A 16,098-nucleotide genomic window follows, 5' to 3' on the forward strand; every position below is an offset into this window, starting at 1 on the left:
ATACGTATGACCCTCGTGACTGGGCATGTTATCTGTAGTGAGATATCACAGAATCTGTAGCCAGAAAAGAACCATTACTAGTAAAATTGTTGAAATTATTTCAGTTTCATTTGACCAGCCTATACTGCCATTCACCTTTTCTCAACCTCATACATTAGTTTGTTAGGCTGGCCAGTCCCAAAGTAGACAGCTTTCAAATGTAATCGGTTGCAAGCCAGTTTGTAATGTACCAAATTCTGCGTGGGCTTGCCAGGCTATTGGAGTGGCTCCCACTAGTACCATCCTGAAAAAGCATGGAAACATGTGTCTCCACAAATGCAGTAGCCTGCATTCTCAGAGTTTAAATTATTCTGTTCACTGAGATGGTACTTATTGCATGGTGTCTCAATGTAAGCTAGTAATTGGCCAAAATAAGAATCTTAAGACTCTCTGACTTCAAAGGTAGGAGTCTGGGCCTAAATAGTCCCTATAGTTATCCTGATGTATTTGTTCAGATTTTATAAGATTCAGAGATTTATTTTGTACGTATAATTCATAGGCTGTTTTGTCACAACAGAACGTGTTGAAAGTTTCCTATCTGCACAAAGTGTTTCTCTGGTCTGGTTAGTGTTTTCATTGTACATACTGCAGATAATTTTGCTACTGTTCGGAATAGTGAAAATTTGATGAAAAGCTGGTCTTCCTCCATATGATGTGGAATTACTCAAGATGTACTTGTGAGACTTCTGTATCTTCTAAATGTGACTCATGTCTGTCATCCTGTGGCTCTAAGAAGATGTGTTTTAAATAAGTATGTCCGCTTTGAAAGATAGGTTATTGCTGAGTCATTTTCTTTAAAGTCAGTGTTACTTTGTGAGGGTTAGGTTTCACCTGCTCTCCTTCCCTGTGATGATCTTCTTTCCTGCATATCTTACCTTTCTGAGATACGATTTCCTTCTGTCAGCTTTTAACGTCACACAAGCATTATCAAGCTGGTAATTTTATGTTGGTGGATGTTGCTCAATGGTTACAGACTGGTCATCGATTCAGAAAATGCTGATCAGAAAGGGTGCAAAACATCGTAAAGCCATTCACAGCGATGGGAATCAAACACTCAGCAGAGTGGAGACTAAAAGGTTGTGCTTTGTTAGGAAGGCATTGAGTACCTGCTGCTGCTTTGGGATGTGTGTGGGAACAGGTGGATCTCCAGGAATCTGAAATAAGGAGGTTTCACCACAGCATTACTTCTTCCTTGCTGTTTGCTCTAAGATTCAAGAAATTATTTTAAAGATTTTGGTGGAGAAGGCTAAGTGTAAGAGTTGACTCTGTTTGCTTTTTTCCTTCTTATCCTCAGCTGCTTACTGCTAAGAATCTCGTTTTACAGAAACTGAACCTGTGAATTCATACTTAAGATAGTGCTCTATGCTTTCGACTGTCTTCAAGAGGATCAGTCAGTACCAAATGCACTCCACTGATTCCAAGTATTTGTATGCATTTGCAATAGCATGTTACAAATTCAGTCCTGGGATGGATTTCATTGCATCATTATCTGCAGATTTTTGCAGCCAGATGTGTTTCCTGTACCTTACCATAAACTTATTAATACATATGCATGATGGTCTGAGTATTTCCAGAATGTTTTACAGTATTTCTCTTTTCCAAGATGGTCAATAGTTAAGCCTGGTCCTCACAGGCATGGCAGAGGCAGTCATGAGAACGTTTTGGCTGAATTTCTGGTGATGTTCATGAGATTTAGGAGCAGCAACTGCTGTGCTGGTAACAGAAAGAGAGACAGACTAATTCCAGGGCAAGGCAGCTTTCAAAATCAAGTGAGCATCATGTGACTGTATGTGTATAATTTAAAAGAAAAAGAAAAAAGCTAGAACTTCAGCACAGCCTGTCTCTCCAGTATATGAGAAGTGAAGCAAATGAATACGGCCTTGAATACACTTTTTAATTTTTCAACACTGTATTTTGCCAAGTTTAGTTCACTCTGTTGACTGTTCAGTCAGACCGTTTTTAAATTAAAAAGGAATACATGGTTGAATTATTTATTAAACAAAAGGTGCTTCCGTGCATGCAGACTACCTGGGTTTTGAATTTCTTTTACTGTTGGAGTTTAAAGAAAGTGCATTGCTAATGAGTTAAGAGATGGAACAACTCTCCTCCTAATATAAGTCTTCCTCAGTCTCTGAGGCAGACAGTAAGCTAACTTGTGTCTGCCCAGTCACAGAAGAATACCTGATCTTCAGTTGGATGTCTAATTTTGACCTTAGTGTAAAGTTGTTTCCTCAGTTTGGTAGAATCCAGAGACAAAATATTATTAATTTCTGGTAGAGAAATGTGCTTCCAAATAATTTAGTCTGGATTATCTCCTAATTTTATGGGTGCTCCTCATGGGTTAAAATATGTATTTGCTATTGGATTAATGTGGAGGAACTGTAAACAAGTGGAAGAAGGCTTGCAAAGACTTTGTATCCTGTTACCATCAGACTGTATGTCCCTCAAGGTTACCAGTTCATCTTAGGGGGGCGGTAAGTACTTTGTACAACTATGTTTGCTTTGCTCAGTCCCCGTTACTGCCTCTGTGTTGGTGTTCCAGATTTGTGCACAGCCAGCGTTTCTTGTGGTTTTGGAGGAATGTGGCTTCCGAGTGCCTGATCTTTTCTTGTCCCCTTCCCCAGAAGAAAACAACTGCTAGCTTCTGACTAGACCATCTGGACTTCAAATCCCTTTGGCCGATGGTCTCAGGGAAAGCACCGTCAGGCTGGGAAACTCGGAGGGGCCTTCCATCAGTCTGGGAGCTGTGGTCTCCATAGCTTGCTTAAAACTTAGTGGGCTGTTTTACCTGGTATTGAAACAGGAAATAACTCACTGGATCTGGGGAAACATCTGTCCAAGAGGTTGATATTTCTCGTCACTGACATGGGACTTGATAACTATCTAGGATTATAGTGAGATAAAAAGTGTGATGTGCTGCAAAGGGCCAGCCATGGCAGCAAAGAGGCTTTAGAGGAAGGTTGATGAGACCTGCCAGGACTCTGAAGAGCTCCCAGTCACACTGATGTGTGGGAGGGTGATTGTGAGCCTGTAGCTTTCCTGTGGAAGGAAGGCAGTGAGCAGTAGCAAGTGGCTGGGCACACCCTGGCTTTGATAGCTACAGATGGAGACCTAAAAGATTGCAGGGCCACAGTCCAACACCAGCACATGTAAAATAAGGCTCAGGATTTAGATAACTCTGTTCCAGCATACTGACGTGCATGGCCACAGTCCAACTCCAACACATGCAAAATTAGTTTCAGGATCATTCCAGCATACTGAAGCCTATGCCTAAACCAGTTATTGCCACAAGCTTAGCTAAATCAGAGGACAGCGTTCAAAATAGTGTTTTTTCTCTTTTTTTTACCATGATAGTTCAGATGAAAAATTTTGTGTTTTCGTAGTAGAAGAAGGAAACTGGATTATTGATATATCAGCTCCATAGGCAGCATTTCATATTTTTACAGCACAGAAATAGCATGTTATAGTATCAGCATACTTCAAGGCTATTTTACAAAACATGGATACAAGTTGGCCTAGTAATGTACTTTTTGAGGTACATAATTAGCACAAAAAAATTAATGAGCCCATTCATATAACATCATGTTAAAGACATCATGGTCTCAGTGTGCTCACAATAAACTGTTAAACCAATGAGGGGAAAAAAAAACCTTGAACAGTTAAAGGATCCCTTCTCAAGATTAGAAGTAATGAATTTGATCAATATTTTTCCATTATTGCAAAAGTCATGTAATTAACATATTTTATTTATAGCAAAAGGGTGCTAGTAAAATAGTTTCAGCAGTTCGGAGTTCCTCATAAGTATTTTTTCGAGTACAGCTCATTTTTTGTGAAATGGGAAAAGAAGTTGGAAATTATACTGAAGTGGCATGTACCAAAGAAGTTAAATGGGAGAAAAATTATTTGCAGAGGTTTTTGTATTAGCTCAAAGCAGTCATGTAGTTTGAAGGCACCATTGGAAACTGAAAAGTAAGAAAATACAGTCTGTCCAAATGTTGTAACGCACACCGTGACATTACTCACTTTTGGAGACTTTGTCAGCCCCTCTGTCATCTGTAAATGGAATGACAGTCTTTAATTCTTTCTCATTTTGTTGAGGGGGAATTTAGTAATGTAGCTACCCATACAGTTGTTTCTATGTGACTGATTCTATTGTTGGTTTCTTTCTTACTGGCATCTACAGAAAAATGTTCCTGTGACATATTAAATACTTTACATTTTTATTTATTAGAAGGAATTTTTGTAAAATCTCATGACCTGCTACTGGCACTTCTATGCTGGTTTTGCCACCCTGTGATAATAATAATGAAAAGGGGTTTTCTTCATCAGTAGTATGCAAAAACCTCTCCAGTGATACCTGATGCCCTGAGAGCTACTTATAACGTAGGCAAGTCTGTGGTTCTGACTTGAAAAAATCATTTGTTTGTTTTTTGGATTTGTTTAAGCCCAGCAACTCAGGGTGGAACTTGGCTAGTGTAGTTATTAAATATTTCCATACAAGTTCTCAAAAGATTTTAAAAGATATTAATGGATTTTGAAAACTATGTGGAGTTCGGTGTTTTGTGCCTTTTAAAATCTCACAGACTCTACGTTCTTGGGCACATGGGAAGAACCTAGAGAAAGTAGGTTCAATACCACTCTCTTCCACCCAGATTCACCATCTTCCCTACAGTTTACTGCCACCGTCTTGGATATTCTTCATAGTGTAGTCTGTACACTGTACCAAATGGTTCTATTTGTCCCGCATGTACTTTAGGAAGAAGTCAGAGGTCATAATGAAGTACACCTTACCTGTTTGGTTTATAGGTATGTAGAGATGCTAACATGGAAGAAGCAGGGTAAGTATGGAAGCAAGAAGACGGCAATATATTCATTTGCAGAAGTCCAGTTAATGGTTATTTCAGCTGATTAGCTAGCAACTTCATTTTCTCCCTCATGAAATTGCCTCCACAGATCCTTACTTCTGGAGCTTAATCAGCAGTAGCAATCCATCCCAGGAGTGGGAGATCAGGAGTACTTAATTAAAGAGGGACTGTAAGGCAACTCTCCCAAATTGGATATCTGATCTAGCCTTGGCATCAGGAGAGCAATGCTAGGTAAAAGTGTTTATCAAGCTCCATGTAGCCACTCTGAAAATCTCAGAGATGGGAATATGATGCAGACAGCCTGTAGAAGCTGCTATAACCTGAGTAGTATGGGCTTTAAGGCCATCTGGTACCTGAACACCTGCCTACAAATAACTCATACAAATCCAAAAGATGGTCCAGTTGGATAGCTTTTCTGCTTAGATTCCCTCCTGGAATTTTCTCCACAAGCAGTAAACAATCTGTATGAAGTGTGGAAGGTTTAGGAGCTAACGTTGTTATCAGAAGTATAAATGAACACCAGAGTAAAATTTGAGGATAGATGACAAACAGCAGTGGCAAAATACGAAGGCTACATATTTAAGCCCAGCATTGCTGAACCAAAAGGTATCTACTTTGCTTGTGAAGATACATGTTCTGGACAGAGAAGTACAATAAGGTGTCCTGGCAGCTCAGATGTGCATTTCTGAAGAAAGCAAGAGCAAGCAGAAGCTCATCACTGAGGGTAACTAGCCTAACATTCAAGATAACGAACAGACTCATCGTTCTGATAGATGACAAAGCCCATTCTCTTCTAAAATATCCACTTTTCCCTTGGAAAGATTATACAAGTCTAGTGGAATTTCATGAACCTCATCTAGCAAACTCAGTGATTTGGGATCTGAAGTACATACAGGCAAATCAAGGAAGTGGGATTTCAAAGCCATGATTTTGGAGCAGCAGAACTGAAAAGCCAGTGAAGGAGTTGGATGGTGAAAGAGTCTTGCATGTGAAAAGCTTAGCAATGGAGATAGCAGGATTTTGAAACAAACGAGCAAAAATGGTGCTAGAGGGAATGATGTAGTGGTCCGTGGTCATTTGCTGCAAGCTCAGCTCTCTCTAGGCGTGCACGTGCATATATATATATATATATATATATATATATATATATATAAATTCTTCAGCACTCTTTTCAGTTTCATTTTGATTCAATTTTGTCAAAACTAATATTTCAATAATATGCTAAGGTCCTGATTCAAATCTAAGTGTTGAAGTTTCATTGAATCCAGTAGAGCTGGAGAGGTATACAGTAGCATGGTTAAAGTTTTAAGCTTACTTTCTTCTCATGCTGAGCTTAGAATATGTGTGATGGTTTGCAGGATAGTGATATTTAACTGTAATCTTCTTGGGGCATGGACTGCATTCTGTTGGTTTTGTACAACTGAACTCAGTATTGCTGATTAATAAAGCAATAAATACAGAAAGTGAACTATTTTGTGTTTTATTAACAGTTTGCATTTCGTATAGTATTTCGTTTTAAATAAGTATAAAATCATACCCTCAAATGGTAAGATGTAATTGCTGATCATGTATCTCTTTGTTCCAGACACTTTTATAAAAGTGTATGTATTATGTATGATGTGACCTTCAAATGTCATGAATGCGTTGTGCAATAAACTGTCAATATTTGTGGCTATAAGGTAGTAGATGACTTTTACAATAATTGGAACAGCTTTATTAAAAGCTTGGATCACTCAGCTGGTTAAAGAGAAAGACACAGGCCAATGTTCATCTGGGAGTTTCCTTCTGCCAGTTGTTAAATGAAAGCTATTCTAAGATGCTTAAGATGTCTTCTTTCTTTAAAAAAGAAAGATACAGTTAAAAAGGTCTCATGCAAAAAATGTACTCTCCAGAAAAATCTTTTTCAATAGTCTTAGTTTTCAGTTCAAACTGAGCTCTGTAAATTGATGTCAAGTAACCAACCTTCTTCTCTAAGTACTACATCTGATTTTCTGTGCCTTCTGGTCACATGATTCTTCAAACAAATCAGGCAGCTAAAATGATGTATTCAGAAACTGTGTTTGAACTTTGGTTATCTTAAAAGGTTTTAAATCTTTAGAACAGTTTGAAAAGTAAGACTGCTAAAAACTCCAAAACAAAACTCTGTAGGGAATGTGATTAAAATGAAAAAAGATGTTAAGAAACATTTTGTGATAAACAAAAGCTTAATTTTGGTTAGGTGTGTACTGATGTGTCTGTGCTGAATATACACCTCTTGCGTGTTTCTCAGAATATGTACCATTGTGAAAAGCATTAAGAAATAACCAACATTTGCATGCATGCAGTATAGTCATGCAGTGTTTTGCACCCATGGTTTTGTGAAACCAATCTTCAAGTGTGTCACGTGCTCCAGGTACGGGCGCTGCCTCCAGCCTACCAATTACTAAGAAATTGCTTAGAATGTTTTGGCTTTTCTCTTGTGCTTGAAATAATGCCTAGATACCTGCCCTGTAGCCCAAAGTATTGGCTATGACTGCCATTTGCCCACTTCTAAATGTTGCAAGTCTTACCTCATATAAATGGTTATGGGCATTTTACTGCAGTTTAATTTAGTTTGTATTTTAAATTTAAATCTGCTAATGCACTAATTGGTAGCAGAGGCAGGGCAGTTTGTGCTTTTTGTTTGCCTATGCAGTTCAGAGCACTAAGTGGGAAGTCTGATGTCAGAAGTGGTATCTTTTTATTTACCAGTGGAACCTTTGGTATAATCTTTATTTCTAATAATACAAACAATGTGAATGCTGCTTTCTCACTAGTAGGCCTCCTTTCCAATTCTCTTCTAAAATAGCTCTCTGTTTAAACAAATTCTCTGCCAATCCATATTAATGCCTAACAGTTTAAGATTGCCATATATGGTCATTATAAAACCTAAATCCTTGATGAAACAATAGAGACAGCAAGTTGTTCCTGACCTAAGACATTAGTAACTCTTTCCGGAGGCCTAAAATATAACTGTAATATTTAGTAATATTAGACTCCTTCATTTTAAGCCATGAACTTCACTAGCAGAAAAGTGTAGTGACATGCTAATAAGATTCTAGTTTCAAATTACGAGCACTAGGCCAGATTCTGTTTTCATTTACATTGAAGCATACTAATTGAATCTACTTCAGGTAGCTAGAAAAATATAGTTAATTATATCCCTAATTATATTCCTATTTTCCACTATATTCAGTATTATTAAAGCTTTCTCTAAGGAATAGGCAAGAAAGGTAAAACGTGTTTTCCCCAAAACTTCGTGTATCCTATACTTCTTCCCAGCGAATGAGGTGGTCGAGTCCAGGCATACTTGCATAAAGGTGGCAGCAGTGACAGGATTAACACCCTGTATATCTTCTATCTCCCTTCTTGATATTAGATTCCAGATATAATTTTTCCTGGTATAATATGGGCTAATCTGAGTGGTTTATAGATCATCAAAAAATAACCACGGTCACTACCACTTTTTGTTGCACCATGTTTCATTAACTTTACAGTCAGGTCTAAAGAACTACAAATATATTGTATTTCATATAATATATGAAAACCTGGGATTATGTGCAGCTTTAAAGGCTTCTGGCCACATTTTCAAAGGGTTCTTTAATAATGTCTGAAAAATGTGCAAGAGCAAACACATACTTGTAAGTGTGATTACCTATTTTGTGAGATGATTACCTTTTCCATGTGACTGCCTGTTTTTGCCTAATTTGGCAATCCTTGTGTCGACAGATTCCAACTGACTTCATTGATAATTTAGTCTGCATGAGGACTGCAATTTAGCTCCTTTGAACATGAAAGTACCTCTTTGTGAATCTCTGCACTTTCACATACATGCAGGAAATAAATACTCTGGTAAAATTTATGGGAGACGTATGTAGATCCTCCTTTGAAAATTTGGCTGCTAACATGACTGAAGTCAGTGCTGCTACCTAACCAACTGGAAACAGGTTGCTTTTTACAAAAGCACTCAATCCTTTTCTAATCATGTTTATAGGCTCATCCCAGACAGGTAGAGCAGTCATGCAGAACATGTATGGAAATTTCAAATAGTTCTTTTTCTTTTGCTCTTCATATGACTGGCTAGATAGCTTCTGCTTTGAGTACACTGATTCACTATCCACCTAAGTTTGTCTTCTTTTTTTGTAGAAATATGCACTGAAGTTGACATTGTGCCTCTGTAGCATCTTTACCAATGTGCTGAGGGCACTGCCAGCCACGAGTAGATCATTTCTTTTACCTAGTAAGATAAGGATTCAGTAGTGTGTTTCTCACTTTCTTTTAACCTGCTACTGTAAAAGTGCTCCTGGCTCAAAACTGTTTATTGGGATTATCTGGCTCTGTGGAAATTTTGTTTCCGGATACCGTGGGGATGTGAAAGCAGCCTACAGCACTACATGGGTCATCTCCATGCTAGGCAAGGAGAGGTGGCTTTTTGTTCCTCCTCTTCTGACAAGTGGGCATCTGTCTGAAGAAGGGCTTGTCCTTCTGATCAGTCCTACTGATCTTGTGGATTGCTTAATTTCAGTTTGTGTGGCAAATAGATTTGCTAACATTTTGTCCAAACTGGCTCTTTGGTTAAGTGCCTAGTTGCCGCCTTCTGATACAGATGCCAAAGTGAACTTTCTTTTCTTGCGTTTGTCTCATGAGAACATGTGCACAGTCAGTTATTAAGTGTAGCTGAGGCATGGTACGCAAGTTATGTCCCTGTCATACCACTCTAGAAGCTGCTTCATGGCTGAATTCCTCTGCGTCCTGTGCCACGAAGCAGTACAGTCCACGTAGCAGCTGGAGGTCTCACAGCTGTTGCCTTCTCCTTATATTGACACAAAGACCAGTTTCATATATGGAACTGAATGTTGCTTTTTGCACTTATGTCCATGGCTTTTGTCATGAACAGATGCTTTCAAAGTGAAAGGAAAGCTCAGCAAAAGTAAGTTCAGAGACAAGGCTTGGAAGCCTTACATCTAGCATGTACATCTACATGATATTTTGTACTCTGTTCTGTTATTTCCTGCACTCGAATCAGGAAAGGTGGGGATGGGCAGGAAGACATTCAGGATGCAGGACTGCCTATAATGGAAGTATACAATAAAAAAAGCAGTCTAATCTCACATGCGTGGAGTGCATATCATGTAGACCACATAACTCAGTGAACCACAATGGCTGTAAGATAAGTAACTGTTCTCTTTCCTTCCTGATCTTTTATCCTCAGAATTGAGCAGCCCAAAAACCATAGCTCAAATCCCAAGCAAATCATAAATTAAATTAATTTGCTGGGGCTAATCCTAGGTCAGCAGGTTTGCAAAACATTAGTACAGTTTTGCACAATTTAACAGAACTGAGAGTTTCTACTTAGGAAGGTGGTCTCCATAGCAGGAGAAAGGGGACATCAGAGGTGTAGAGTACATGATTATTGGAAGAGCTGAAGATGTTTGACTCCCCACATACACTGTTGTTGGCATAGCCTGTATTTACCAGTTTGCTTCTTAACTTTTTCCTTGCTGATCTCTTCTTTTGTGTCACTTTTCTCCCCCTTCACTTTCCATAGATTGCTTTAAGAGACTCAGTATAAGAAAAACTTGATAGCAGAGTCAGTGAAACTTAAATGCATTTTAAAGTTAAGCACATTTTAAACTTAAGTGCCTTGACAAATGGGAACGATTTGCCAGATGGGGCCCTAGTAAGATGCTGGGATAGCATTTGATGGGGAGAGTCGGCAGCCTTGAACATATCTTTACATTGTTTGAAATAAAAGAACTTAGACGTAAAGCTGCTCATTCAGGTAGCAATGGCCTCCAGCACTTCGGTGGGCTTTGTAGGCAGAGGAATTCAAAAGAAAACCCCTCAGCCCAGCTTTAAAGTCTTAGGAATGCTTTCACTGTGGGAAGAAAAATTCTTCAAGGTAAGGCCCCTGTTGGAGCAAAGCCTTTGGAGCTATCTACTGTATGTCTACTTAAATCTAAAAGAAAACTCTTCAGACCACCCACATCTGTCTTTGCTTCATTGTTGTTTTCAGTTTGCTTTTTCAGAGGGATTAGTGCTAGAGTAAACTCCGTCGTCTTACTGCCTTGAAAAAATTCAATTTTGTGTAAAGTGAAAATTAGACTCTTAAATCTGCAAAGCGAGCTGTTTATCTTACAAATTTATTCTTTTTTATTGGGCCACACATATTCTAGATAGAAAGATAAAAGGCAAATGGATAACAGGCCATCATTTAGAGTGACATATAGCAAAACATAACTAGTAGACTTATTCAGTAAATTCCTCCTGAGTGGCTTGTTAGCTTTATCTATATATTTATCTATAATGCTCATATAGTATTTATTGAAAACCAAAGTAACATCCTGCAGTTTATCATCATGCATTCTGTATTTTGCACTTCAGAAAAATCTTTTTGCACTCAGGAATTCATTTTTTCCTGAAGCAGCTTAAGACTTGAATATATACAACTTTTGAGGAGAAATAAAAGGGAAAATCTAAACTCTTTAGGGAGATTGGAATTATAGACTAGCACCTATATATGTTTTCCTGGTCTCCTAAAGACAAAATAAACTCCTGCAGTATGTTACTTTACATACTTGTGAATAATTCAAAATGACAGTTACTAGCTTTCTAACTTAAATATTGTGCTTTAACTCTGCAGTCTAAGAACAATCAGAAAATGTTAAACAAGAATGTGATGTGAAAACTATCAGATTTTGCCTTTTGAAAACTAGCAATAGCTTGGTTATGTACATTACTCAGATATGCATTTATATATATATTTTTTTTTTTTATTCACTCTATTGTTCCCTTCTTTCAACTTTAAGCAAAATAGTTTAGAGGGACCATTTTATAATAAATAACCAGATGCCTGTTGGTCTTACCTTTTCCAGAAATGTAGTATTTGGGTCTCTGCTACTGTGTGAATACTTTTTATTAGAGCCAAATGTTTAAGTCTCTTATGTCCCATCACTTCCATTTAAAAGGCAATGCTGTGTAAACTGCGCTATGTTTCCTGACAGCTTTAGTTACATATCAAATGGGTAAAGGCAGAACATTTTTAGACAGTATTTTATGGTTGAAATAATCAAGGCTCTGCATGCAGATTTTAACTATGTGCTCTCCACCTCAATAGAACCCAGATAGCTCAGCTTTTGCCTAGGAGTGTGATGATGTGTCCGTGTGTATTGCACCTCTGTGGCATGCTAGTAGTGTAAATCCAGTTCAGAATTTCAGCATTTGCCGGGGTACTTTTTGGTGAAATTGTGAATTGATACCTATGCGTGATATTACATGACCCTGTAAGTACAAGATGATAGATGAGTCTTGTGTGGTTTCAATAATGACTTTTTTAAAATGCCCTACATTTTTGCAATTTTTATGTCAGTCTTTTGTAAGTTAGTTTATTCGTAGCCTGCTTGGATAATAGCAGCTTATTCAAGATGGCTGAGAATGACTGTTTCTTTATATCAGGAGAGAGATGAGATGTCCTAGAATCTCACCCATTGTATTACAATGGAACGAATAAATGTAGCTGTGAACACTGAAGGAGAAAACTCAGGAGCTGTGGGTGAGAGGGAGAAGGAATTCCCCCTCATCTGACTGATTTTTTCATTGCTTTTCCCATGATATTAGGTCACTCACTAGGTTGTGTTGTAACTCCAATGCTGAAACATTGTAGAAGGAAGTTGATTAGCTTTGTGTGTAGACCTCACCACTGCTGTTGGACCCTACAGTCACTGCAATTCTGTTGTTTTGGGAGGTTTTAATATACTGATGCAAACTTTTTCCCTCTAAAAGCATACAGATTTTCACAATACTTATAAATTAAATAGATTCAATAAAATAACAATCTAAAACTTTTTTTGGAAAAATTAATAGGAACTAAGCAAAAGAAGAAATCAAACCAGCTGCTGACACAGCTGTTTCTTTTCGTGTATAATTCAGTTCAATATAAAGGTACCATATGCTGCTTAAAATGATGATAGGAAAGATGAAATAATTTAAGACAATAACAAGAAAATACATGAATTATCAGCATTCTGTCAGATTTGAAGAATGAAATAGACAGGTGTAGTATTGACATGTTTAACTTTGTGTTGTGTTAGCAGTTTTAGTGAGAACAACTTCTGACATGTGCTGAAGTGATGTGAGAACATTTCTGTGTTGCAGACATTGGAGAAGAAGCTGGGAGATCTGTAGGAGTCCAGCAGCCAGCTTTACTGAGAGACAGGAGCCTTGGTTCTGCCATGAAAGACTGCCCATATTGTGGAAAAACTTTCAGAACATCACATCACTTAAAGGTCCACTTGAGAATACATACAGGTGAGAGGAACAAGCGAGTGGAGCACTGGCGACACATGTGGGGGGTGGGGGTAACATAATATGTGGCTAGGAGCCTTAATTCCCAGGGTAGATTTGGGCTCATTAGTTGGAGAAAGTCTTTTGAGAAAGATACATGACAGTCTTAAATAAAAGCACAAGGAATGTGTTGTTGGATAAAGACCACTTTAATAGAATCATCTTTTCCCAGTTGAGGTTATTTCTGTCTCCTTCCCTGCTTCATCACTGTTTCCTTCAATTACCCTTGTCCTTCAATAGGCATAAGCCTATTGGTTTCAGACTTAGTTATACTAACTGCTTCAAAGGCCTTCCTTAGCATCTGCTTAGGGAGTCTGTATGTTTTTCTCAGAGTTACTATTTTTGTTCCATTTAGCATGCTCATTTTTAACCTCTCACTGTTCATATGAATACATCAGCTTCGTGGATCTCGGATTTTTTTGGTTTGTTTTTTTTTTTTTTTTTTCCCCCCACTAGAAATCACCTGACTTAGTACTTGTAAGTAATAAAACACCATGTTTTGCACCATGGTAGAACTTACCATGTTTCATTTTAGTAACAATCACAGCATTTCTACCCTACAGAGGCTTACTACTGGTATGGATTGTCACTTTATGTTGGTATGTCAATCACTGGGTGATTTCAATACCAGTAAACTATAACCACTCCATTTGAATTATAATACCTTGTTTGCTTAAAAGTGTGTATGTGCGTGGTCAAGTTCATGTGGAGGTATAGTATATATTTAGGAAGACTTATTTGATCCATGATTAAAATCTGACATACAGCATTGATATCCTCAGGTCCTGCTGACATCACTAGAAATTCTGTATATGGCCAATATGATACTGTTATTTCCAAGTCTTAAGTATCATAGTAGGCTTTGGGAGACTATGCAAAACTGGAGATTTAGGATACTTCTCTTTGGAAACAGATATAGTGGACACTGTAATGGTGGAGTCACTTCCTTCTTAAACACTTTTAAATGAATTTCAGAATTTTACTGCTACTTTTTAATTGAGGGCTAAAATAAATTGCATTAAGAAATAGTTCCAGTTGTACCTCCTACTTGAAAAACTTTACTTTAATTTTTATTTCACTGAAGTACCAGATAAGCAGTATTTTCCTCCCTTCCCAAAATCAGTCATGTTTGTTCTTTGTGCTTGTGCAGAGGTAATACTTAATGTTGGGTTTGCAAATGTGAGGCCTCATTTTGAAAAATTGAAAATGAAGGCTGAAAGTTATTTAAAGAAAAAAATTTCATTGCTGAGATGGGAAAGTTTGTTCATTGTATTTTTTTTTCTTCTTTCTTTGGATTGAGGAGTAGTAGTATACCAAACTGGTTTGATCAAAATTTTTAAATTTGGCACCCTAATGTAGTTTTGTCTGATTGGATGGCAAAACATTTAAGGCAGGAAAAAAAAAAAAAAGAAACACTGTGAAAACCCTATTTGTGTGCTCTCTAATGTAGTAAAAGTAAATGAATGGTAGTTATTTTATTGGACAATAATCTTGTAACTATGAGGTTTAAACAGTTTGACATTTTTTCTATTGGAGATGCAAAGAAAAATTCTTTAAAATAACCTGAGGATACCCATCTGTCCCTTTTGCTTTATTATCTAGTGGTCATTTTGTTCTTGTTTCAAAGATGGCAGTGATTACGCATTTCGTATTTGTGGCTTAGAACTGATGGAAAGTAAATTAATTGCAAAGGCAATATTCCATAAAACTTGCATATTAAAACTGACTAAACAAAATCAAAACAGGAAAAAAATAAACCATCTATAAAATAACAAAAAAACCCAAAACATCATACAGATTGTTGAAACGTTTGTAATATATTTAAAAATCATTATAATTTAAGAACAGATAAAATCAACTTCCATTAGGTTGAGAACAAAGTATTTGTAAATAACGACAAGAGTATTTTTAAATGGAGCTTTGTTTTACATATTGGAAATAATCCTAATAAATATAAAAATGTAAATTGGCAAATTACTAGAGTTATTAAATAAAAATTAAGTTGCTTTGCAGTAAATGGAAATGATGTAATAGATACCAGTTATTAAACAAATATTGGTTAGCTCATACTTATCAGGGACAGTTTCCTGCCTTTTATGTCACGCTCTGTCTTTATTATATGCCTGGATCATATAACTGACTGATAAAAAACACTTTACTGTGTTTCTCCACTACATTAACTCAATTACTGTTCTTGTTCTCACAGCACCTGTTTGTTAGAGATGAGCTCAAGCAGTTCAGCAGAAGTCAGGTTCCTTCGAACATCTGTGTGTTTGGAGGCACAGAGTAGGTTGGTTTGGTATGCATGCCAAAACAAGACCTAAAGTCTGATCCAGCCAGGAGTTGCTTCTGTGGCAATTGGCCCAAAAAAGCTAGAGAAGTGGTTTAATCCTCCACTAGAGGAGGAAGCTGTGCTCTGTTTTAGAAGAAGTAGCTATTGGCTTGGGTTGCTTCCTTTTCCCATTGGATATTTCCTGGTTGCAACCTTCTCCACACTAAGTCTCAGTTTCTGTGTAGTTTGCTATCATATAATAAGCTTCTGAAGGAAAAAAAAAAAAAAAATCAAAGTTTTATTTAGCACACTCCGTTGAGTCCCAACACACAATTGTAGAGGATTTTTCTTATCTAATTCAATGATATTCATCCAGGAAAAGCTTTAAGGGGAAGATAGTAAGATATGATTTCTGATTGTTCCCATATGATAAGAAGAAAAGGGCATAATTGTGTGAAATCAGTTTCTCCTCTTTCTTGCTCTAAAAACATTTGAAGGATGACACATTTCCTTAGTATGACCCCAAGAGAAGAGAGGAAGGACTCTTAGGGCAAAATCCTT

At 37.3% G+C, this 16,098-nt stretch overlaps 1 protein-coding gene across 1 annotated transcript in view; it reads left to right on the forward strand.

Annotated features, from left to right (window-relative positions):
* Positions 1-16,098, forward strand: part of ZNF536 (zinc finger protein 536) — a 187,941-nt gene that overhangs the window by 40,057 nt on the left and 131,786 nt on the right. The window contains exon 2 of the mRNA XM_086469509.1: positions 13,077-13,229. Within this exon, the coding sequence (XP_086325635.1) occupies positions 13,077-13,229 (153 nt within the window). The remainder of the gene's footprint in view (positions 1-13,076; positions 13,230-16,098) is intronic.

Source organism: Leptosomus discolor, chromosome 8, assembly GCF_034619465.1.
Source record: "Leptosomus discolor isolate bLepDis1 chromosome 8, bLepDis1.hap2, whole genome shotgun sequence".
In the NCBI taxonomy this organism is placed as follows: domain Eukaryota; kingdom Metazoa; phylum Chordata; class Aves; order Leptosomiformes; family Leptosomidae; genus Leptosomus; species Leptosomus discolor.